This window comes from Paramormyrops kingsleyae, chromosome 10 (assembly GCF_048594095.1).
Source record: "Paramormyrops kingsleyae isolate MSU_618 chromosome 10, PKINGS_0.4, whole genome shotgun sequence".
NCBI classification, from domain to species: Eukaryota; Metazoa; Chordata; class Actinopteri; order Osteoglossiformes; family Mormyridae; genus Paramormyrops; species Paramormyrops kingsleyae.
In genome coordinates this window covers 295641-320270 of record NC_132806.1, presented here as the reverse complement: position 1 = coordinate 320270, position 24630 = coordinate 295641, and the positions used below count along the sequence as shown (strand labels likewise).

The window sequence follows — 24630 nt, the reverse complement described above, 5'->3', positions numbered from 1 at the left end:
TGAATTGAATACCATTTAAAAATATCATTTGTATAACTGCATTGTAATATAACAACTCAAACCTAATAGGAAAACCTGTTTATGCCTTAGACTCAAGGAGAGGATGACAACAGCAAAAAGATTTAGGTAAATCTAAACGTCCAACTCATCCAAAATAAACACAGTAATATTGACAACATTGTTGAAGGAATTCCTATTCTTAGTGCATTTGTTTTATGAAATAGTGGTTTTAAAAAGGGCAAGCAGGTGACTGACCAATCACATTTATAGCCCATTTGCCATTGCTAAGCCACCATCGTGCTGTTAATGCTGATACATTTTTAAAATTAAAACCAAATGCTAACTAGTAGGGGTGGAGCCGAACCCAAATACGGTATTCGGAAAGGCACAAATAATGTGTTTTTTACGTATATTTATTTCGAACAAATACTTTAAAAAATATTTGTATTCGGGAACAAGAAAAACTTTATATCAAAAAGCTGCGTTTCCTCTTGAGACCGCAGTGCATGCCCGGATGAGTGAGTGAGTGAGTTCAGGAGTCGGGGGGGAGTAAAAGAGGTGACTGACACAGGCTGCTCCACACAGCAACAGAGAAGGCTCGGCTGAGCGAAAAAAAAGACTTAACTGTATCACTATTTTTGTACCTTAACTGGGTTCCGGAGGCAGTTTATAACTTTCGGGAAGCGGAGTTTGAGCGGGAGATTATTCCATTACGCTGCATTATTGACGTCTGCAGTCAGGTGCTCTCATGTTCGCTCTGTTTACGTAGCTGTTAGCTCGGTAATTTAGACAATAGGCTGTTGACAGAGTAACGTTAACGTTTGGTTAAAAAGGTTAAAACAATGCTTGTGTAGTTGTGTCGAATTGTATGCACTTGTAGGAGTTATATGGTACGTTTAAGTTACTCTGTCTACTGTATATCCATAATTATTATAATGGATATAATTAAAGAATACTTACACTGTAACGTACGTAAATTAGAAGTGCAACGCAAAAAAAACTGGATTTTTACGCCTATTTTGAATTTTACTCGAATACAAATACAGATACAAATACCGGCTACTTTGCACACCCCTACTAACTAGGTTCATAGTGATCCAGGGAGCCTTGACGAAGTCAGGGTTTTTAAAATTGCAAAATGCAAAGTTCTTTGATGCACTTTGATGACTTTGACCAGGACGTCACACGTGAGACAAAAAGGGTATTTAAGAAAAACTACCTGCACAGAAATGAAAACAGCCATTCAGTTTGGACATGTAGATGGTTTTTAAATGTGTATATTTGATTGTTTAGAATCAGGCTTCAGTTGGGACACCATGACTGTAAGAAATTTCAGTTACGCTTTACATAGGGTGACCAGATAATCCATGTCAGGGAGGACACTCTGAGCTAGGACAGGAATTGTAAATTACCATTTCAATTAAACGGACCTGGATTTCACTTGAGCACTCAGCTCTTGCTGTGTGCTGATTGGACAGTCCTATAATGTATGTGCATGTGTCACTAATGCTAATGTGAAACAGCTGGATGAGTCTTTCAGTCAAGGAAACAAACCAGTCAAAGCACAAGAAGAGCTAAACTATTTAGCCGAGCACAGGAGCCTTTCAATTAGAAAGTAGTTTGTAAAACCCAAAGTAACTCAAAGTGTCCTCCCTGACATGGATTGTCTGGTCACCCTAGCTTTACATTAACTGCACTTTCATAATGCCATTATAATGCATTTATATAAAATTCATAAGCAACATGTAAGTATACCTTAATATCCTAGCAAACCTTAAGAACCTCAATATACTGAACATTAATAACAAACATTATATGATTATAATGGTATTATATAATGTTTGTTATTAATTAATATTAAAGCTGGTAAGGTATGTTAGGGTGCTACGGTATACTTCATGCTGCTTACGAATATTCCATGAATGCATTATGAAGGCGTAGTTAATACGAAGCATTACCCAAACTTCCCTATCGTCTCATTTATGGTTGAGTCCTAATCCGTATCTAAACAAGACATTCCCAGAAAACATCCATTAGTCCAGGCATCTATTTTCTTCAAGCCAGAGGAACCCACAAGTTTAAACAATAACCCTGGAGGAGTGAGGTTAGAGTGATAGCCACAGAGAGGCTGTCCAGAAACCTTACAACATGCTGTCTGTTTTTGGACAACATTTCACCAGCTTTGTGACTAAACCACAAATCCACTGTAGTTCTTTTAAAAAAACAGTATCATCCTAGACAGTTCATGACCAACATGCCATGTCACCCACAACTGTGTAATCACAGAGCAATAAAACAATGCGAACTTGGGAACTTATCTATCTTGCTGGACTATTAATACACACTTACGTAAGTACCACTGCATGTCTACGGAGCAACCTGGTCGAGAATGATGGATGACAGATGCATTATGTTCTTATAAAGCTGATTAAAATAAAGCTGCAGTGGGAGCAAAAGCACAAAGTCTTGCTAAATATGTCTGGATGGCGTGCATAAGAATAGTGAAGCTTTCCATTTAGGTCAGCAATTAAGAGTAAAACTCACATCCTCCAGCTTCTCCCCCCCCCTCCCAGGTCAGAATGCAATTGACCACATGCTGCCCGCAATATGTCTTGGCATCTCAGCAACTTATTTGAGTTGCCAGACTGCATGCCTGCCCATTATCTGAGACATTACCGTGGCAACAGTACAGCCAGCACTGATAATGAAACTAGTCACCCAAGTCCTTGCAAGGATGGGTCAAGACCTTTTACAGCCAACATGTTTCATTCAGTCGGCATAAATCTCCTCCCTCCTAACCCCACTAAGTCTCCTTAAAACATACTGGAGGAATGTTGTCTATATGGTCACCATGAGTTATCAACTTGACAGCACCTATAAATAATCAGAACAAGTATATGTACATTGGCAACTAGATAGTGCTTTGTGATGTTTGTAACCATCGTGGGTAAACAAGTGGAACATACTGTTAATAATGCAAGTGGTATGCTACCAGTAATGTTAGCATTTTTATAAAAACTCAATGGGAGGGGGTTTATTCACACCATATCACTTCTTGCTGTTTGCAGTGGACATATTCAGCTATTCTGATAGTTTAAACTCACTATGTATCACTGAAGCTGTAGTTATACAAAATTCTGTGCTACAGGAAACATTGCTTGACACCTCTTCTCCATAATCACTGATCTATCCAGGACCAGCCCAAGCTTTATGTGAGCAAAGTGGTGGCTTAGTGCCCATCGGCCACCAGGAGGCACCCCAACTCATCAGCCTGTCAGAGTGGGGAGGAAGATCACAAATGACAATTATGTTCATCAGATCTTGCTTAGGGCCCCCAAAGGGTTGGGCCAGCCCTCTTTCGATCTGACCCCCCTTATTTGTTGGTCATTTATGTAACCAGACATCCCTCCTTTAACCCAACCTACTCTCCCCAGTTTGTGGCCCAGCCCAACTGTCAGCAGCTACTGGCCACACTCTGGTACGACGGCTTCCCTGGATGGCGCCGGCGACACTGGGCAGTGAAGCTTCTGACCTGTGCCACTATAGGCCTGCTCTTCCCTTTGCTGTCCCTGATGTACCTGCTGGCACCTCGGAGCTCACTGAGCCTCTTCCTTAGGAAGCCTTTCATCAAGTTCATCTGCCACACAGCCTCCTACCTGACCTTCCTCTTCCTCCTGCTGCTGGCATCACAGCATATCGCCCGTACCAACCTGCATGTCCAAGGTCCTCCACCTACACTGGTGGAGTGGATGATCCTGCCCTGGGTGCTCGGTGAGAGGGGCAGCTCTGTGGGATGATAAAGCCCTTAACCTTTTCACCACTACATGAAAAACTTCTCAATTTAATTTATTCATTGTTTTATTAATCTTATACTAGACAGGATTTAAAAATTGGTGCATTCGTAAAAAGTCATCATTAACAAATTTAGTGAGTAAATATTAGTTAATGTAATAGCACATACGGTACCATAGTCAAAATCACTACAGATTAATACTCAAATTCCATAGATTTTTATGATAATTCTTTATGTTATTACTGGAAATTTTCTTGACAGCAGTCCATATATTTTCTCATTCTTGACCAGGGTTCATCTGGGCAGAGATTAAAGAGATGTGGTCCGGGGGCTTCACAGAGTACATCCACGACTGGTGGAACCTGATGGATTTTGCCATGAACTCTCTCTACCTGGCCACCATCTCCCTCAAGATTGTGGCATATGTCAAGGTTAGACCAGTCATTTTCTCAATTACTGTTTTGGTTTCAGACTTTTTGAATAATTTTCTTTTTTATGATACCCTGCCATCCATCCATCTATCCAACCATCCATCTTCAAACTGGTTTTCCTGAACAGGTTCTTGGAGGGGCCTGGAGTATATGCCAGGCAGTACAGGCCAGAATGCATGACTACTCTCTAGAAAAGAAAATATGGTACATTTTTAAAGTTGAAAAAACTGGTAGCATATGACTTGGTCATGTATGACAATTGCTGGACTTCTTAAGAGCTTTGTGAAGCTAAATCTATCTAACATGGTTAGCTTTTTTTGAGACTGAGGCACTGGCAACTTTCATAGCTACTTTATTTAAAGTGATACCTTCTAAAGAAGGCCTAGGACATCAAGCCTTGATGTCTCTACTGAAATGCTCTTTTGGGGCTCTCTAACTTTAGTTTTGTTCAAATAATGTGTGATATTCCTATATATGATATTTTCAGTGAATATTCCAGAAGGTGCCTCTCGATGATCTCAGCTCAGGTTGCCCCCCTCTGCAATGCAGTCATATTTTTGTGTGGGCTGCATCTGTCAGGCATTTCTTGGGTTTAGGCTTGAACAACTGCTCCAGCGGCAGGTGTACAGAGTGTGCACTTTTGGGTAGTCACAATGGCTTTAAAAATTCACATTATTGTTGTATTGTATTGCATACATGTCTCTGTGATGTCTCTTTTAATGGTGATCTTACGAAAAACCGGGAAATAAGATATGAATCCCTTTCGTTACCTCAAGCCTCGCTTCTCTATGCACTAAATTGCAATAGAACAAGGCCAAGCAACTGCTGGTCTGATTATATATTAGAAGAAAGTGTATAAATGAGGGTGAATCATGTTTGGAACTACTCCACAATCCGAATTCACTGTCTTTAATGTTTCTGTAATTCTGTTGTAATAATGGTGTTCGGCAAACACATCCTTGGAGAGAACATTATGAAAACACATCTATGGTGGTGAAGTGGGAACTAAGTCATCAGCTGAGGCTTGTGGTTTATTTGTAAATCTACTTTGGATATGACATTAAACTGCATCCGGCCCTCCATCCGAGAATGGCTCCATGTTCCTTGACTTTGTGAAAGGTCTGGGGCTGTGGGTTACTGGATCCAGGTTCTAACATCCACATCGTTGGACTTGGTACTCCAATACTGGTGGTGCAGGGAAGGAGATAAATCACATCCTCATGGGCAGATGCTAGAGGCTCCTGCAGAACTGCAGGGTCTACAGAAGTGCCCAGTTTGTGAATTCTGACCACAGACTTCTTGTTGCAATGCTGAAAATTCCAAGAGGCTACCACACACTAGGAGAATAAGGCTAGACTTAGCCAGACTCCTAGATCAAGCTATTTCTGATGAGTTTGCACATAGTTTGTGTGAGGAACTTGCAGACTTGGGTGCGACTGCTGTGATGTAGGAGACCTTCCATGACAAGACCCTGAAGGTTGTCAAGGGTTGTCTTGGTGTTCCCAGAAGGAGGTGTTTCATCTTGCAGGGCACCCTAGATATTATCAAGGGGAGTTGCAGCACACGACTTTGTGGCAACTCCAGTCTGTACTGGGAGCTGAGGAGGATGACTGTGAGGGATCTTAGGGAAGATAAGGAGACATTTGTTAGATGAATCTGTGAGCAGGTGACACACCATCTGTGGTCTAGTGACCCACGTCCTGCTTCCAGAGGAATTGAAGCATTACGCACATCTGAATCTGTTCCTCGGAGACTTGGAGTCAGGACTGGTGATGGAACGATCCTTACAGATGACACTGCAATTGTGATCCGCAGGGCTGGGTACTTTGAGCAGTTGTTTAAAGCTAACCCTCCAGCTAGGATGCTGGACATCTCTGGGTCCACAGTTCTTAAGGCTGATCCTCCAATCAGCTGTGAACCACCCAATCTCACTAAGATTTCACAGGTGGTGAGTCAACTGGGGTTAGGGAAAACCACAGTGATCTGTGGTATCTGGGGTGAACTTCTCCAGGCTGGTGGTAAGGCTGTCCTCCTGGCATTGCATGCAATCTTTGCTTCCATTTGGGAGTCAGGAGTCATCCCAACTGACTGGAAAACGGGACTTGTAGTGAACCCATGGATTGTGACAACTACAGGAAGATAACACTGCTCTCAGTGTTAGTTAAGGTGCTTGCTAGGGTCATCCTTAATAGGATCCATGATCACTTTGTCACCTGTCAGCGACCAGAGCAGTCAGTATTACGCCTCAGAAGTCTACCCTTGACTGCATCCTTGCACTGAGGGTTCTTACCGAGCACAAGTGCGAATATTGGCAGAGGATCTTTGCAGCCTTTGTCGATTTTCATAAAGCGTTTGATTTAGTTGATTGAGTTGCCCTGTGGGACATCCTGATATTTCTTAGGATCCCCCCAAAGTTGCTGGCATTCATGTCCAGCCTGTTTACTGGTACTATGAGTGCTGTGTAGAGTAGAGGGAGAACTTCCATGTTCTTCCCAGTTGATTCTGGGGTTCACCAGGTGTGTGTTCTTGCTCATACTCTGTTCAATGCTTGTATGGATTCGGTGTTGCGCAGGGTCGTTGAGTCCAGCAGTTGTGGGGCATCGGTAGGTGAAGAAAGATTTACTGATCTTGACTTTGCCGGCGATGCTGTCGTCTTAGCGGAGTCAATGGAGGTTCAGATCGGGGCTCTCGAGACTACTGAGCGAGTGTCTGAGATTACGGGTGACCTGGATAAAGACCAAGATTCAGGCCTTTAATAACTTCTTAGGCACAGCTATAAGTAGTGTGTCCATCTGCGGGGAGAATGTCGACCTCATTAAGAGATTTACTTACCTTGGAAATGTCTCTGGTGACTCTTCCTATGAAGTCAGCAGATGGATTGGGAGAGCATGGGTGATCATGAAGTTGCTCCCGATATCTTTGCAAGAGGGTGAAGGTCCAAGTCTTTAGATTCCTGATGCTCCCTGTCTTGCTGTATGGCTGTGACACAGGGATGCTATCCAGGTCTCCGGTCCTGTGTTTCTTTGGAGAATCCTTAAGTACTGCTGGCTTGACTTTATGTCAAATGAGCAGTTCCTAGGGGAGTTCTGAATGAGGCACATTACCTGCATTGCGAGGTAGCGTCAGTTACGGCACTATGGCCATGTGGCGCATTTCTCTGAGGGTGATCCGGCTTGCAGGATCCTCATTGCTGAGGACCCAAGCGGCTGGACCAGGCAGAGGGGGAGCCCATATAATCGGCTGCAGCAGATGGATGGCCATTTCCAGAGTGTGGGACTGGACCAAGTATCTACCTGGGCGGTCATCAGCTAGGATCCCGAGGAGTTGTGGTGGGTGCAGCAACATACTGCATCAGTGCATGCTCCCCTACCTGACCTGACCTGACCAGGAGCTGCTCCAGGCACATCCTACTGGGTGGAGGCCCCAGGGCAGACCCCGGACATGCTGGAGACATTATATCTCCCAGCTCTGAACTATTTCTGGCATCTCTGGAATACTGCCATCACAATTTTGATCAGGAGTAGAAATATAATGATGATGATGATGATGGTGATGGATGAAGATCAGGGGTTAAATTAGAATCATAGAGGAGGAGTCCTGTCAAGGACAGACAAGGGGTGGGAGGGGGGTCCTGAATAAGCTGCTCTGTATATTAGTTTATTAGTTATGTATCCAGTCTACATGTGTTTTGTGGATTTGGAAAAGGCTTACGACGGGGTTCCCCGAGGTGCTCTGTGGGGGGTGCTTCGGGAGTATGGGGTCCGGGGTCCGCTGTTGTGGACGATTCGGTCCCTGTACGAACGGAGCAGAAGCTTGGTCCGCATTGCCGGTAATAAGTCGGACGTGTTCCCAGTGCGGGTTGGGCTCCACCAGGGCTGCCCTTTGTCATCGATCCTGTTTATAATATTTATGGACAGGATTTCTAGGTGCAGCCAGGGTGTTAAGGGTGTCAAGTTTGGTGGCCTCAGGATTGCCTCACTGCTTTTTGCAGACGATATCGTCCTGTTGGCTTCATCTGCTGGGGATCTCCAGCATGCTCTGGGGCGGTTCGCAGCCGAATGCGAATCGGCAGGGATGAGGATTAGCATGTCCAAGTCCGAGACCATGGTTCTCAGCCGGAAACAGGTGGATTGCCCTCTTCTAGTCAAGGAAGACGTACTGCCTCAAGTGGAGGAGTTCAAGTATCTCGGGGTCCATCTTCGTCCCTGCCCTCACCTATAGTCATGAGCTATGGGTAATGACTGAAAGAATGAGATCGCGAATACAGGCAACCGAAATGAGGTTTCTCCGCAGGGTATCTGGGCTCTCCCTTAGGGATAGGGTGAGAAATTCGGATATCCGGGAGGGCCTCAGAGTAGAACCGCTGCTTCTTCACGTCGAAAGGAGCCAGTTGAGGTGGTTTGGACACCTGGTGCGGATGCCTCCTGGGCGGCGACCCGGAGAGGTTTTCCGTGCATGTCCTACAGGGAGGAGGCCCTGGGGCAGACCCAGGACTCGCTGGGAAGGATTATATCTCTCGGCTGGCCTGGGAACGCCTCAGCGTCCTTCCCGAGGAGCTGGTAGAGGTAGCTGGGGAGAGGGAGGTCTGGGTATCTCTCCTGAAGCTGCTACCCCTGCGACTCGAACCCCGGACAAGGGACAGATAATGGATGGATGGTTATGTATTTGTGATCACTAAGATGCAGCATGTTCATTTGTCAGTATGTTCTTTTAGCACTTTAAAACAATAAAGCATTAACTAAAAAATGTGATTGAAAAGTTACTTTTATTTGATACAAGTATTGTACCTATCAGGTCATAAAATTGTACTTGATTTTTTTAAACATAGCATGTACATGACAAAGCTTAAAAATCAAAATACTTTATTAGATTATATTCAATTAATTTTGTTGATCCCAAAGGGAAAGAAGTAATAACCTTGCTACACTACAAGTATATCCTTGCTCAATTAATGATGTCCCCATGAAAAAGCATTAAAATATTAAGTTATTCATGTATTGCTTCTTACATGTGTCTTACCTCTAGCTAGTAAGTGATGTTTTGGCAGCTATACGGTATGCAAAACACGTCAAAATACAAAAACACGGCACACAAGACATCGTGTAGGAATATCTCATCCAGTCAGGAAATGAATATCTGATCAGAGCTACTGTACTAATGAAAATTAACATTAAAGCTGATGGAAAAAAACTTGATTTTTAGCTTGAAACTGAATGGAGGTGGGGCTGTGCTCTGGCAAGGTGTGTTTTGGGCATAAGGAGCTGGGCTCCATCAGGCTCCAGCCACATTTAAACCCTGATGATGATTATGATTTGGAAATTGAAACTGAATTGGATTGAAAGTTGAATTTAGCTCTTCGCTCCTTTTACCTTTTCCAGTACAACAGTTCACGACCACGGGAGGAGTGGGAGATGTGGCACCCAACACTGATCGCTGAGGCCCTGTTCGCCATTGCCAATATCTTCAGCTCTCTGCGGTTGATCTCTCTCTTCACGGCTAACTCGCACCTGGGCCCACTGCAGATCTCTCTGGGCCGCATGCTGCTTGATATCCTCAAGTTCCTCTTCATCTACTGCCTGGTGCTTTTGGCCTTTGCCAATGGCCTCAACCAGCTATACTTCTACTATGAAACACAGGCAGCTGATGAGCCCAACCACTGCAAAGGCATCCGCTGTGAGAAGCAGAACAATGCCTTCTCCACGTGAGTGTGGCAACCCTCCAACATGGCACTCAGACTAGAGCTGATGTGTTTTGTTTTGCCTGCAAAATACCAAGTCTACTTTATTTTATACAATACACAATTATTTAACATTAAAACATCTGGTGAGGTCAAGTATTTATGAATGTCCACTGGAATTTGATTTCCAAGGGATTTTTAAATTGAAGATCAATTAATTGTTTGTCCACTAATGGTCCTTATACTGATGATATCATTGTATCATCATGATAGTCAATAGTGTAATAGTAGTATAGTATTATTGGAAAATCCTTTGTATTATACATTAGGTGGACGTGGAAAGTGCAGGAGTGATATCCTGAGACGGTATTTGAGAAACAAATCTTTTCATTAATTTGTAATGCAAATTAGTGGTCTAAATTACAAGTTGTCTAAACATTAAGACTCTTAATTAGCTGTGGTATTAGAATATTTCTAGGGGGGGCACTAGAGAGTTTGTGTCCCATGAAAGCATATCATATCGGGGCCCTAACTCAAACCAATCCAATTATGTTGCAGATTTTTTAGGCGCCCTTGGAATCGCCCAAACCCACCACCTCCACAGCATCTGTGCATTTTTTAAATGTCTGCACCAGCAATTGATCCCCCTCTATGCAAATGGAGTCTGATGACCCAATCTCATAGTTTCTGGGGGAAAGTATATTCTGCAGAGGCTACTGGGCAAGGTCTACTGCTCTGCCTTTCACAACACATATTCTTCTTAGGCTTGTGCTTGACATTATTAAATTGTTTACTACTAGGGATTCGATTCAGAAAATCATGAGGGTGAGAAGCCATATATAGACAGTGATCCATCTCTTCACCATATAGACCTCATTGAGCTGCATGTGTTGAATTACAGCAGCAGTTATTACTATGACAGGTCAACATGAAGTCAGGGGCCATTTAATGTGCCAGTCTGTGTCTAACATGCTGAGGGAGACTTTGGCGGAATGTGTACCTCGTTTTTGTTAATTTATAATCTGGATATGAAAAATATATAAACATGAAATAACATGCAGAAGAATGTTTAATTTGATATGAAGTTCTTGGACTGCAGGATAAGTAGAAGTCTCAAAACAACCCGAAAATCTCCATCTGTCTCAATCTCATCTACTCTTTCTCCATCGTGTAGGCTATTTGAGACCCTGCAGTCCCTGTTCTGGTCAGTTTTCGGCCTGATAAACCTCTATGTCACCAATGTAAAGGCTCGGCATGAGTTTACAGAGTTTGTGGGGGCCACCATGTTTGGGACCTACAACGTCATCTCCTTGGTGGTGCTGCTCAACATGCTCATCGCCATGATGAACAACTCCTACCAGCTCATTGCTGTAAGTCTGCTTGTAGAAAGCAAGAAGGCAGAGCTTCTAGTCATGTATTCACAAAGGCATCAATAACACATTTTTAGGCTTGGTCTGATACATTCCAGCTACCTGATATGTGTTCTGCTCCTATATTCATGTTCATTCTAAAGGATGGAAAAAAATATAAATTTCTGAGAGAATGACTGAGACAATTGACTATACTTTGCATATCAGTTGTTTCACATCTCTAATTCCTGCAGGAGTAATTCAGGTATAATGTGGGGAACATTCGTACCTTAACTGAAAACAATGAGATGGTCATACTGTGACATAAAAATGTGCATGGTGTTTCATTAATGCAGACCCAGATTTTTATGTATGCATGAGTATAGCCAGCTTTAAAAATCTGCACAATGCTGCCAAGAAAATGTCCAGGAGAGCGGTTTCACATCCCACTATATTCTTTCTCCTTCTATTTCCCACACTCGTCCTGGTGCTGAGCAGGACCACGCAGACATTGAGTGGAAATTTGCACGGACCAAGCTGTGGATGAGCTACTTCGATGAGGGGGGCACTCTTCCCCCACCTTTCAACATTGTGCCCAGCCCCAAATCAGTATGGTACCTGTGTATCTGGGCCCACGGGCGGCTGTGCAAACGGCAGGCACCTCCACATCCCGATAACCTCAAGGAGTTCACTGTAAGGCAGTAATGCAGCATGCAGTCGCACTGAGCCATACAAGCACTGCACTAAAAGCCCTGAAAACAGCACTGAAGTATGGGATTTTCACCATTATTTCTTATTGGCAGTTTCTACTGAATTGTAAGAGTATTTTTTGAGTGCAGTGATGTGTCTTTTTCACAGCAGAGTCTGTAATTCGCCCCCCCCTGGGATAGGTGCTGTTTCTCTTCTTTTTTTTTTTGTCAATGCAACGCCTTGGTTTTCACATTTCATACTTGCCAACTGGACTGACCAGCCTGAAATTTACAAGAGCCATCTATTCATGCAGACAGAGGCCACACTTCTTCACCATCTACACTGTAGTCTCTTTTTACCTGACAGAACCTGACAGAAGTGGAGTGAGACTGAGGGGAGAATCACCTTTCTGTGTAAAGCAGCAATATGATCATGTTTTTTGGTTCACGTTACCTTTAATCATCTGACTGTTTAGAGCTGAATTATTCATAGTATGAGAATTTCTCTGCTCGGGGTGAGGAGCAGATCTATATGACACGGGGGTGAAAGGACAGAATGGGCACTTGATTTGGGAAGGGGGAAAGAACAAAAGCAGACATGACCAAGGAAGGGAAACTGGGTGACTTAATAAGCTAATCACCTAATTTTGCCCCACCCTGTCATGTCAGCATCCACTGCTCCGTCCATAACCCTGCAATAAGCAAAATTTTAATACCCTCTTTTATAGGACAGTATTCGTGTACATCTACAATACAGTGGGGAAAAAAATGAAAGTCACTCCCAGATCACCCACATACACACAAACACACACTTACACCCACACACTTATGTTTTCAGATAGAGCCTTGGCAGGATTATATAAGAAAGCCTACTTTAAGCTCTGAAATATGTGCTGGTACTCTGGTGGTCAATGGAAAAAATTTGATCTCTGCTACAAATCAGGAATATATTCTTGTATTTGGAAAACTGATTTTTGGGCTTTAGCAGATACAATAGTAAATGACTGTACACCAACCCTTATACAAATTATGTAAAAATATTGGTAGCTGTATATAATTAATAGCAATCCAGGTGGTGAGACATTACTCTTTTGATGCTGAAATTTCCCTTAATTACTTGTGTTTCAGGATCGCCATGCCGACAGCCTAATACAGAATCAGCATTATCAGGTACATGGCACAGGGTCAGGGGCCATATCATAATAGCAATTATCATATTATTAGGTTCTTTCTGTGCCCATAGGTTCCCAAGACTATACAACTTCCACTCTGGGCAGAACTCTAAGAATATAATTGTCCCCTTTGCAATCAAATACTTATTGTTTTCTCCTTACCTTTTTTGCCTAGTCTTTTATTTTTTATTTGTGGGTGGATTGGTGGCTCTGAGGATAGGGATCTGTGCCCGCAACTGGAAGGTTGCTGGTTCAAATCCTGTGAATGCCCAGAGTAATTCTACTCCATTTGGCCCTTGAGCAAGGCCCCTAACCTGCAATTGCTTTGTCCTGTGTATGACATTAATGTACATCCAGTCCTATAAGGAGGTCCTCCAACTTAAAGGGAACTTGGAGGTTGGTCACAGGATTGGCACTCCAGCCACTGGAAAAAAACTCACACTGGTCCATTTGTACTGGTGTGGTGCTGAGGTGTTACCTGCCACATGGCTGCATTCAGGTTCACACCCCTGAGGTGGTTTGTCATGTGGTGGATGCGGCAACACACTATATCAGTGCATGCTCCTTATCTCTCTCTTTTATTTTCCCAGTCTAGAACAATTTACCAAGTTTTTCATTTCTGGTTACCAGTTTATGTCTCTAGCAATACATTGAAAAGCAACAGTGCACAGTATCTACCGCCTGATTACATCAAATGGGTACAGCATCTTCCTCAATAGCTATGAAACTAAAGAATAGTAACAGTACCTGTTCAGATGTGGGACATGGCACTGTTCCTCTGTATCTTTCCCAGGAAGTAATTCGTAACCTAGTAAAGCGGTATGTGGCTGCCATGATCCGAAGCTCCAAGACAGACGAAGGGCTGACAGAGGAAAATTTCAAGGTGTGTCATGCCTTGAGTATATCGCAGTACTATCATATCAGCATGTGTGAAATATGTGAAAGCTGCCATGTCAAGGGCATTAAATTATGTATGTCCATGCATGTCTTTCTTTGCAGGAAATGTTTTTTTAGGCTGACCAGAAGTTCTAAACTATTTTTTTCTATTTGAATTATTTTATTCCTGGCTATTTCTCAGTATTTCTAGGGTGACACAAGAAACAAAAGGGCCTATTTAAAAACGAATCAGAAAGCAATGGCACCTTCTTTATAGTGCAATAGTGTCACTCTTTTTAACACTGCATGAGAGTATGTGATATGAAATATGCTTTGGGTAAAGTAGCATAACAAACCAAGTCCACAAAAGGCTTTGCAGTTTTCTGTTTTGCCTAAAATAATGTTCCCACTTAGTCAACCCCTTATTCCCTCACTCTCTCCAATTCCTGTTGTTCTTGCCAGGAGCTAAAGCAGGACATTTCAAGCTTTCGCTACGAGGTCCTGGATCTACTGGGGAACCGCAAGCCTCCACGCCAGACCTACACCTCCAACAACGAGACCACAAAAGCAAATGCCAATGAAGCCGTGGACAGTCAGGCATGGGGAACAGTTGGGACTCCAGGTGAAGGAAGAAACTGGGTCAAGCCTAAGGGTGTGTCCTTTAGGCTGTCAAACTCCAAGACAGCAAAGTGGGATTCAGTCTTCAGTGTCTCTGCCCTCTTTAAATCCATGACAGGCATGGAGGTGCAAACAACAGTGGACAAAGCTAAATGCAATGGGGTAAGAAAGTCCTCCTCATTTTCATCCTCCTCCTCACTGGCCAGCAATAGAGGTAAACTGCGGCGTTTGTCTGGATCCAGGAGGAACTCCTTCAGGCAGCTTGGCCGGCTTTTCTCCCGCACAACCACTGGCCTACCAGGCCTTAACCCTGGACCTGCCCACAGCACTTCAGATGGACTGTCACAGCCTGCTGCAGTGTTGCAGGACCATAGGCCTATTGCCACCGAGCAGGTGACACACAGTGAGATGCACCTCAACCAGGTGGGTCTGGATTCCCAGACCAATGGACAGGGTACCTTTCCTCCATTACCCCCCCTGGGCTTGCCCCCTTCCCTGCACTGTGCTTCCAGCTTCACTGCCTCTAATGATCGCCTTTATAACTCTAACAACGTTGTTTCTGAGGGCTGCTCAGGACCCTCTGATGGGCAAGACACCTCATTCATTTGGGAGGGCCAAGAGGACTCTATTACTACCCACCTGTAGGAACAATATGCCAGTGGAGGGGTGAAGAACCTGTTGAATTACTAACCAGGGCTGGTGGCTAATCTTCTGAAGCAGTAAACAAATTATTGTTTGCTTAGAAGTAAGCAGACAATTAAAAATTAATAGATAGTAAAGAGCTTAATAAATCCACTTGCAGTGATATTAACAAGCAAGTCCTTGAGATTTATATTTGCCTGCCTGCCTCCATCAACTTTGTTCCTGTCTTTTAGGACATAAACACCTGCATTCACAAATAGACTTCTGTTTGCCTTGTACATGTTTGATTTTGTGTGTTCTTGTTTGGGACATTGGGTGCCCCAGAGTACATTAGAACTGCACCGAAGGTGGCTGTGTTCCATGGTCAGCCAGTACATAGACAGATGTGTTATCTGGGATGCAAACGTATTTCTCTCTTGCCAAAAAAGTCCATGGTATTCAAATAGAAAGCATGCTTTTGCTACCTCTATCTATGAGAATATCCCCCATTAATGGAATAGCAGTTTGTCGCTTGTGTCATCCACAGAAGGTTTGCTACTTTAGTAGCAAATGAGTACATTTTCTGAATTTTAATTTGAAATGGATGATGTTAACATATGAAATCTTAGTTCTGAGTTTCAGTCCTCATTTGTGAACCCAACTCTGTCATCCGAGTCAACAGTTGGTCAGGGGTATGAGAGAATGTGTGAGCTGAGGTGGCAGACTGCCTAAAGCAAGATGAATTTTAATGAGTGACGAGAATTGCAGGAGGGAAGCTCACAAACACCCACTTCTCCTTCCGAATTACACGCCGTTCAGTCTTCACTTGCTAAAAAGGCCTTGTTGATAGCCCGTTCCTGACAGCACAGGTCACTTGCACTGCTGAAATAAGCCTTATTTTTTCCCCGCAAACGGCTGAAAACTGTTATGATGGGGAGCTGATATTTTATGCAAAACCACCCGGTTGTGTGCGGCGTCAGACTTGAGATGCTATCAGATGCAGGTGGTGATCTCTTTGGTTTATCTGGCAGGAGACAAGTGGTGACTAATGCCAGGATATTTTGCTGTGTTCTGGAATGATAATTACTTGTGGGAAGATTGGAAGTCAAGGTATAGTCGTTATGGTGAAGTCAAATCTGAATTTATGTGAAGTGGCCCTCAGACATATTCTGCAATAATTGTGGCCGATATGGAAATACACAAATGTATATCACAAATACATGAAGTTATGATCTAGTAATAGTACATTCTAATTTGAACTGCAGTGGAATTTCAAAAATTTATACTATATGCTTTATTGCAGTGTAATTTAAAGAATGGCATCAGGGTACGACTTTTTTTTTCTTAAGCTACTTTTAACATTCACTTTTACGCAATACATTTACATCTTTTCACAAGTTATCTGAATAAAAAGAAACGCAAAAGAACATTCATTTTCAAATTGAACAAAGAGCCTTTTTTAAAAAATAGTGATGTCCAAGTATGTCTTTGGGAAAGCTGGGGGATCTAGTGAAAGGAAAAATGGAAGGAATTAAATAACATGAGTGTAAGAAAGATGAGAGGAAATGGTGAGCGAGATGGTATTGAAGTGGAGAGGTGGGCACTCATGTACCTCATCCAAAACATCTCATTTGCGTATTTTTCTGGTGCACCATTAGGATATTTGTGTGTGTGTGTGTTTATATATATATATATATATACACACACACACACACACACACACACACACACACAACCCCAATTCCAATGAAGTTGGGACGTTGTGCAAATTGTAAATATGTAAATAAAAACAGAATGCAATGATATGGAAATCTCATAAACCCATATTTTATTCATAACAAAACATAGAAAACACATAGAAAATAAATGTTGAGTCTGGGAAAATGTATCATTTTAAGGAAAAGATAAGGTAATTTTGAATGTCATGGCAGCAATGGATGATACGGCATCCCTGGTTTCCAAAAAGTTTCAAATTTAGATTTGTCTGACCACAGAACAGTTTTCCACTTAACCACAGTCCATTTTAAATGAGCTTTGGCCCAGAAAAGACGTCAGCGCTTCTGGATCATGTTCAAATACAACTTCTTCTTTGAATAATAGAGATTTAACTGGCATCTTTTGATGGCACGGTGAATTGTGTTCACTGATAACATTTTCTGGAAATATTCCTGAGCCCATTTAGTGATTTCCATTGCAGAATCATGCCTATTTGTGAGGCAATGCTGCCTAAGGGCCTGAAGATCATGGGCATCCAGAATACTTGTCTGTTACACACAAAGGTTTCTCCAGATTCTCTGAATCTTTTGATTATATTATGTACTGTAGATTATGATATTTTCGACCTCTTCGTAATTTTACACTGAGGAACTTTTTTCCTGAAATTGCTCCACTATTTGTCGATGCAGTATTAGGTGGGACTGGTGATTCTCTGTCCATCTTTACTTCTGAAAGACACTGCAAATCTAAGACATTCTTTTTATACCCAGTCATGTTACTGACCTATTGCCAATTGGCCTAATTATTTGCAAATTGTTCCTCCAGCTGTTGGGTCTTTGTACCACTAACTTTTCCAGCCACTTATTGCCCCCTTCCCAACTTTTTTGAGACGTGTTGCTGTCATGAAATTCAAAATGAGCCAATATTTTTCACTAAATAGCAAAATGTCTCACTTTAAACATTTTACATGTTTTATATGTTCTATTGTGAATAAAATATCAGTTTATGAGATTTCCATATCATTGTATTCTGTTTTTATTTGCAATTTGCACGTCCCAACTTCACTGGAATTGGGGTTGTATATATATGTCTGGCTGCATTTCAATTACTCAGTTCTATCTCCATATACAGTCCTGAACAAAATCTTAAGGCAGAGTAAAAAAATACAAGTATTTGCATTTCGCACTGGTATTTCGTAACCAGGTTGTAAGTAGAGCTTCGAAATGCAAAAAGAAGAAAAAGGAGCAAAACACAAAAAATAGAGTGTAGGCAATTTATTAAAAACTGCACTTAAACTCATACAGGCTGCTCATCAGTTGATCTAAAGTTTAAGACTGTAGCCCAAACAAACCCAAAAACAGAACTAAAAGTGTCAAAACAGGACTCAGTACTGAGTAGCCCCACCATTCTTGTTGATCACTTCAAAAATTCGTTTAGGCATGCTTGATGCAAGTATTTCCAGGAGTCTGGTGGGGACATTGCTCCATGTGGTGAAGAAGGCTTCATAAAGGTCATCCACGGTCTGGATCTGACATCCATTTTTGTAAACTTGTGAGAGGCCTTGCTTGTACAGCTCAACAAACCTGTCACATTCAAAGACAGAAAGCCTTTTTGCCTTTGCCATCAGGAGTTCATGACAGTGTGACAGAAAATTACATGAAAGCCAGATTTTTGCGCAGATTCTACCTTTTAAAGGCTACAGTCTTAAACTTTTGATCAGCCTGTTTGAGTTTAAATGCTACTCTCTCTATTTTTTTATCCCTTGCTCCTTTTTCTTATTTACAAACTGGTTACGAACCACCAATGCGAAATGTGAATATTTGTAAAATCTTAAGATTTTGTTCAGGATTGTATGTACTCTGACAGCACTACATTATACAGAAATGGTGTGGTCTGTTTAATGTTACAAATAGAAGAAAAGATTGTGAAATTTTCAGCTGCTTGTATTCAAAACAACAACAAGTACATCAGTGAACTGCTTATCTGTTGATAATCTTTTGCTCTTGCCATAATGATTTTTTTTATAATAAATTGCAATAAAACTCATTATCCTCTCCAAAGCTCTGCTGTACTCATTTAAACAGGAGCAGCAGCAGAAAATGAATTAGTTACAAGATCTTCTGAGAAATTTGTGCTCTATTAACAAGTGTTACAAAAAAGTCCCATAAAAACATTTCTAGACCAACAGTGCAAGTAAGACTGATTAATAAATATAAAATGACAGTTAACATCCTACACAGGCAACCATTTGTGCATCCCCATTGTGACAAGCATGAAAGAATGAGTTCTCACTAAGGAACCACTGTGTTTGGTTTAAGACAAGGACTTGGCTCTTGGAAGATGAAAGTCTTTCCACACAATTCAGCAAACAAGTGACTGAAAGTGCACCATACCTTACATGGCATGGACATGCTGCCCATCCTGTCACGGGACTTCACTCATGTGCCCCCAGGAGCCAGATGCACAACAGGTGACATAAAATCTGCTTTAAATAAATTAGGATACATCTGGTATTCAGAATTATAGGTTCATAGTGTCATATTCATTTAAAACCTATTCTTCTTTTATTGCTCTTTGCTGTATTATTATTATTAATAATAATTATTATTATTATTTTTATTTGTGTTTGTTTCTGTGTATTTGCCATTGATAAATGACTATTTACTAGTCATTTCTCCATTAGTAGACTACGTGTTCACTTTGGCAGCACTTGCGTATCTTCGATGTGGCAATAAGGCTTTTTGACTTAAACGTAACTCATCTGAACGCAGTGTAGCACATCATTCCTCTCACAAAACAAACCATGTACTAATGTTTATACGTGTTTCTGATAATCTATGTGAGGGTCCCTGCTTTGCTGTTATTTAGGGATGACACCTGATATAAAGTCATAAGTGATCAAACTTATAAACAGTAGCTTCAAAAATGCCCAGCTTTCACTTTACTTTTGAGCTGCGTAATGAATCTGAATTGTTTCAGTAAATACAGAGTTCTATCAAACTAATTACCTGTAAGTTATCTAGGTAAGAATGTTTGTAACACTGTAATTATTACTTTGGTTATCTTCATTGCCGTCTTGGACTAAGCAAAAAATACATGCACTATTCCTATCCATTTTGATGTCTGATATTGCCCCCTGGTGGACAGTGAAAAAAAAAAATTAAGAGTTTTTCTCTCAGACCCCTTTAGTAAAATAGCATCTCTTAGTCACATGAACATCAGCTATATTCATCAGCTGTTCATATACTCTATGCAATACAAGTGGTAATTAATCTAAAACAAAATATTATATAAAAACATATAGGGGGCGGCATGGTGGTGCAGTGGTTAGCACTGTTGCCTCACGCCTCTGGGACCTAGGTTTGAGTCTCCGCCTGGGTTACATATGTGTGGAGTTTGCATATTCTTCCCATGTCATCATGGGGTTTAATCCAAATACTAAAGTTCCCCCTCAGTCCAAAGACATGCTGAGGCTAATTGGAAGTACAAAACTGGCCATAGGTATGAGTATGCCCTGCAATGGGCTGGCCCCCATCCTGGCTTGTTCCAGACCCCCCACAACTGAGAAAGATAAGTGGGTTGGAAAATGGATGGATGGATGGATATAAAAACATATTTCAATTTTCACAATTTAATAGACACTTTTTTAGTAAACATTTTATTTGCCCCACAGGTCAACGTGCATTTACTGGAGAAATTTAATTAGTTTGTTTGTGTGGATCTTGTCAACATTCTAAAACTGATCATATAAAGCTGGATGCAATTTGATAAAAGTAAAATATAAGATCAGTGTGTACTTATATGTCAAATAAATGTGTAAAGCAGGTCAGGATATTAGATTTAAAAGATAAGGGTGTGTTCAGCAAATGCCTCGTCCTTCTATGTGTGACAGGCCCCGGGATTGGAGGAGAGAACAGGCTGGCAGTGGATTGGTAAGCAGACAGAAAGGAAATTAGTGCTACAAAGTGATCCTTTGGAAGCTATACAGGGAAAGGCTGAACCCATTTGTTCCAATCCAGCCAAAAAGTTTTCTTTATGAATTACATAGGAACCTGGTAAAATGTGACTGTGTCCAGAAATGCGTAATTTCAATATGGGAGATCGAGCCAGAAAAAGTCAATCCACCTCCCATAATCCTGGCTATTAAATTTGTATCTAAAAAATAATGTTTTGTGTGGCTTAGGTCCACTTCATGGCTTCATGGGTTCAGTTTGCCTTGCATGCTGTCCAACTAAAAGGCTGGCACAGGTTTTTTTTTTACACTTGCTACTTTCAGGGTCTTTTTTACTTTCTAAAAAAGGTGCAACTGCATTTGTTGAAATGAAGAATGAAATTGCATAAGAAGCAGAATCTATGAAACATTATGAATGGTGTAACTAATATCATAACACAAATAAACTTTGTTAATCAAATATGTTTAAAATACAGGTATTGTGTGTGTCTTTTTAAATGAATTCATGAGATGTAAAACATCTAAACTCATTCACAAAATCGAGTGTCGATTCCATTAGATACGCAATACAGTACATCCTTGAGACAATGAATGTCCCTACATAAGGATTATGCCCTCATGCATAAAGGTAGTTAGTTGAACAGAAGTTTGAACAGAAGAGCACACAGCCTTGAGATCCTCAGGGTGTCTGTGGTCGATAATGAGAGCAGAAAGTTACACAACTGACTACATACCATCTGCCTCTTTCGAGGGGACACAACAGGCTGCTGTCACACCTGCTGCAGCCTCCCTATTGGCCATCTTTCACATATGCTTTACACTTCAGTCTCCAAGGATGCCAGCACCCAAGGTATGACCTAACAAGTGTTCTGACACCTTCCTCAGCTGTGCCAGAAATGTTGTCCCCGCAGTGGAAAAAATGCAGGGGGTGAATTTGTTAGTCTTGAAGACTGCATCAATCATGGAATGGTGTATAATTTGAACTTAAAAGAATAAGATTTTTTTTTACAAACGTACTGCATGTGCATGTACTTGTTTTAAGGTAGTTTTTTTTGTTCTCTTAAAAGATTCATGCAATAGTACGAACAAACAAAATTGGCTATAGTCCAACTTCAACGTAACCAAAGTTACTTTCCACACTATGACTATAGCTTTGCTACATCTCTCAACAAAATTAAATCACATTCTAACCTCAAACACTAACAGTCTAGTGTTTGGAATCTGTTCAGGGGATTATTTAAAACCCTGTACACTAGGGTGTCCCAAAAAAAATATTTTTTAAAAAAATCGAAGTGACACCGCTTAAAAAGTTTCCTTTTGGTAAGTTGTACTCACATATAAAATTTCAGCTCAATCGGACTTCATTTAGAGGTGGCACAAGATCTGCAAAGATTCGTAAAATACCGCTAAAATTGAAATAATTCGCAATGTTCGTGTCACACCCTGCTCCGTTCGATCCTAATGTGTGCCACGCCCACCTCGTTACCTCGTGTTCAGCCCTGATTGTGATCACCTGTGTCCTATTAAGTCTAGCTTGTCTTGTGTATTTAGTCCTCGTCTGAGTCAGTCTTCCCCAGACTTGTCATTGTAATGTTGCCTGTTGTGATTCCCCGGTCCCGTCTTCCTCGAATAAACCCCGTCCAACCCGACTTCCTGGCTCCTTTCCCCTGCTTCCCTGCTCGCCTCTCCGCAACCGTGACAGAATGACAAGTCTCCCAACCAAGCTCAGCGCTGTCGGGAGGGACCTCTCGACCGACGAAGAGGTGATCCACTGGACCAACATGCTGGAACTTTAGGGGGATCCAGTGGCCCACCCGTTAGTGGAGAAATGTTGGAGGCTCATGAGACAGAGGGACGTGATCGGTGAGGAGCAGCTGCAGGCGAAGGTGGGAAGACACCTACAGCAGCTGAGGGAGAGAGCGGCCGCCTGGCTGTCCCCCCTGGGATACGCCTCCTGGGAGCCGCCCCCCGACTCACCGCCTGCCTCCTTCCCCGTCGCTAGCATGACGGCAAGGGCTCCAACCTCCACCAAACAGCGCAAGACTGAGCTTGAAGCGGCTTCGGCCGCTCACCCCCGCCGCTCCGGAAGGAAGCGGCGAAAGCCGCGCAGAGCGCAGCATGAGGGAGAGACAACGCTCTTCCTGGGTGCCTGCTCCCTAATGCCAGCGGCAACGCCTGCTCCGGACCTGCCGGCCACGCCGCCTGCTGCCTCCGCCGATCTGCCCGCGGCTGCGCTGCCTGCTGCCGCCGCCGATCTGCCCGCGGCTGCGCTGCCTGCTGCCGCCGCCGATCTGCCCGCGGCTGCGCTGCCTGCTGCCGCCGCCGATCTGCCTGCAGCACCGCCTGACCCGCCTGTCCAGCCTGACCCGCCTGTCCAGCCTGACCCCCCTGCTGCAGCTGCCGCCGCTCTACCCGCGTCACCACCTGCTGCAGCTTCCGCCGCTTTGCCAGCGGCACCGCCTGACCCACCTGTCCTGCCTGACCCGCCTGCTCTGCCTGCAGTCCCTGCAGCTGCCACCTCTCAGGCTGCGGCGCCCCCTGCTGGCGGCGCCCCCTGCTGGCCGCGTGATGGCGGCGCCCGCCGAGGCGCCCCCTGCTGGCCGCACGATGGCGGCGCCCGCCGAGGCGCCCCCTGCTGGCCGCACGATGGAGGTGCCCGCTGAGGCGCCCCCTGCTGGCCTCGTGACTGCGGCGCCCGTCCTGCCGGCACCAGAACTGCCTGTATTGCCCGTCCTGCAGGCTCTTGACCTGCCTGTCTCGCCCGTCCTGCCGGCACCTGAACTGCCCGTCTCGCCCGTCCTGCTGGCACCTGAACTGCCCGTCTCGCCCGTCCTGCCGGCACCTGAACTGCCCGTCTCGCCTGTCCTGCCGGCTCTTGACCTGCCCGTTTCGCCTGTCCTGCCGGCTCTTGAACTGCCCGTCTCGCCTGTCCTGCCGGCGCCTGAACTGCCTGAGGTGGCCGCGGTTGCGCCCCCTGCTGGCCGTGTGATGGCGGCGCCCGCTGTGGCGCTCCCTGCTGGTCGCGTGCTGGCGGCGCCCGCCGAGGCGCCCCCTGCTGACCGGATGCCCGAGGCGCCTGCTGCGCCGCCCCCTGCTGGCCATGTGCTGGTGGTGCCTGCTGCGGTGCCCCCTGTTGGCCACGTGCTGGTGGTGCCTGCTGCGGCGCCCCCTGTTGGCCACGTGCTGGTGGTGCCTGCTGCGGCGCCCCCTGTTGGCCACGTGCTGGTGGTGCCTGCAGCTGCGTCTGAGGTCCCGGTGCCGCCTCCGCCTGCACCCACGCCCACCAAGGCGCCCCCTGCTGGACACATGCCCGCAGCCCTGCCTGAGGCCGCCTCTCCCGTCCTGCCCGCGGCCCTGCCTCCCTCGCCATTACCCCGGCAAGGCCGACGCCCCCCAGGACCCCGCCTCTCCGTCTCCAGCAAGGGGCGGGGACATAGGCGTAGGGCCCGGGTCCCGCCCGCCCTGCCCCCTGGCTCGCCCGTTCGGCCCCTGGCTGTGGCTCGCTGGCTGCCTGCGGGTCCTCCGGCTCGGGGTCGGCGGTCCCCTCCGGGTCCCCCCCTGGATCCTCGGTGCCGGTCCTCGGTCCCTCCTCCGGCTCCATGTCGGTCACCTCCGGGCCCCCCTGCTCCGGCTGGGCGTCGGACGGCGCCTTCGCCGGCTCCGGCTGCGCCTCCGCCTGCCGCGGCTTCCCCCTCCTGCCTGCCTGCACTGGTGTTCCCTCCTGCTCCCTCCGTGT

The 24630-nt window shown here is 44.3% G+C and overlaps 1 protein-coding gene across 3 annotated transcripts in view; it reads left to right on the top strand.

Moving 5' to 3' along the window:
- LOC111841890 (short transient receptor potential channel 5-like) overlaps positions 1 to 17959 on the top strand; it is a 34472-nt gene extending 16513 nt beyond the window's left edge. For all 3 annotated transcript variants that reach the window (XM_023808019.2, XM_023808020.2, XM_023808022.2), the window contains 8 exons: positions 3435 to 3771; positions 4085 to 4224; positions 9603 to 9925; positions 11076 to 11271; positions 11749 to 11943; positions 13068 to 13109; positions 13905 to 13994; positions 14450 to 17959. In XM_023808019.2, coding sequence (XP_023663787.2) covers positions 3435 to 3771; positions 4085 to 4224; positions 9603 to 9925; positions 11076 to 11271; positions 11749 to 11943; positions 13068 to 13109; positions 13905 to 13994; positions 14450 to 15250 — 2124 coding nt within the window. In that variant the 3' untranslated portion in view covers positions 15251 to 17959. The remainder of the gene's footprint in view (positions 1 to 3434; positions 3772 to 4084; positions 4225 to 9602; positions 9926 to 11075; positions 11272 to 11748; positions 11944 to 13067; positions 13110 to 13904; positions 13995 to 14449) is intronic.
- The last annotated feature ends 6671 nt before the right edge of the window (positions 17960 to 24630 follow it).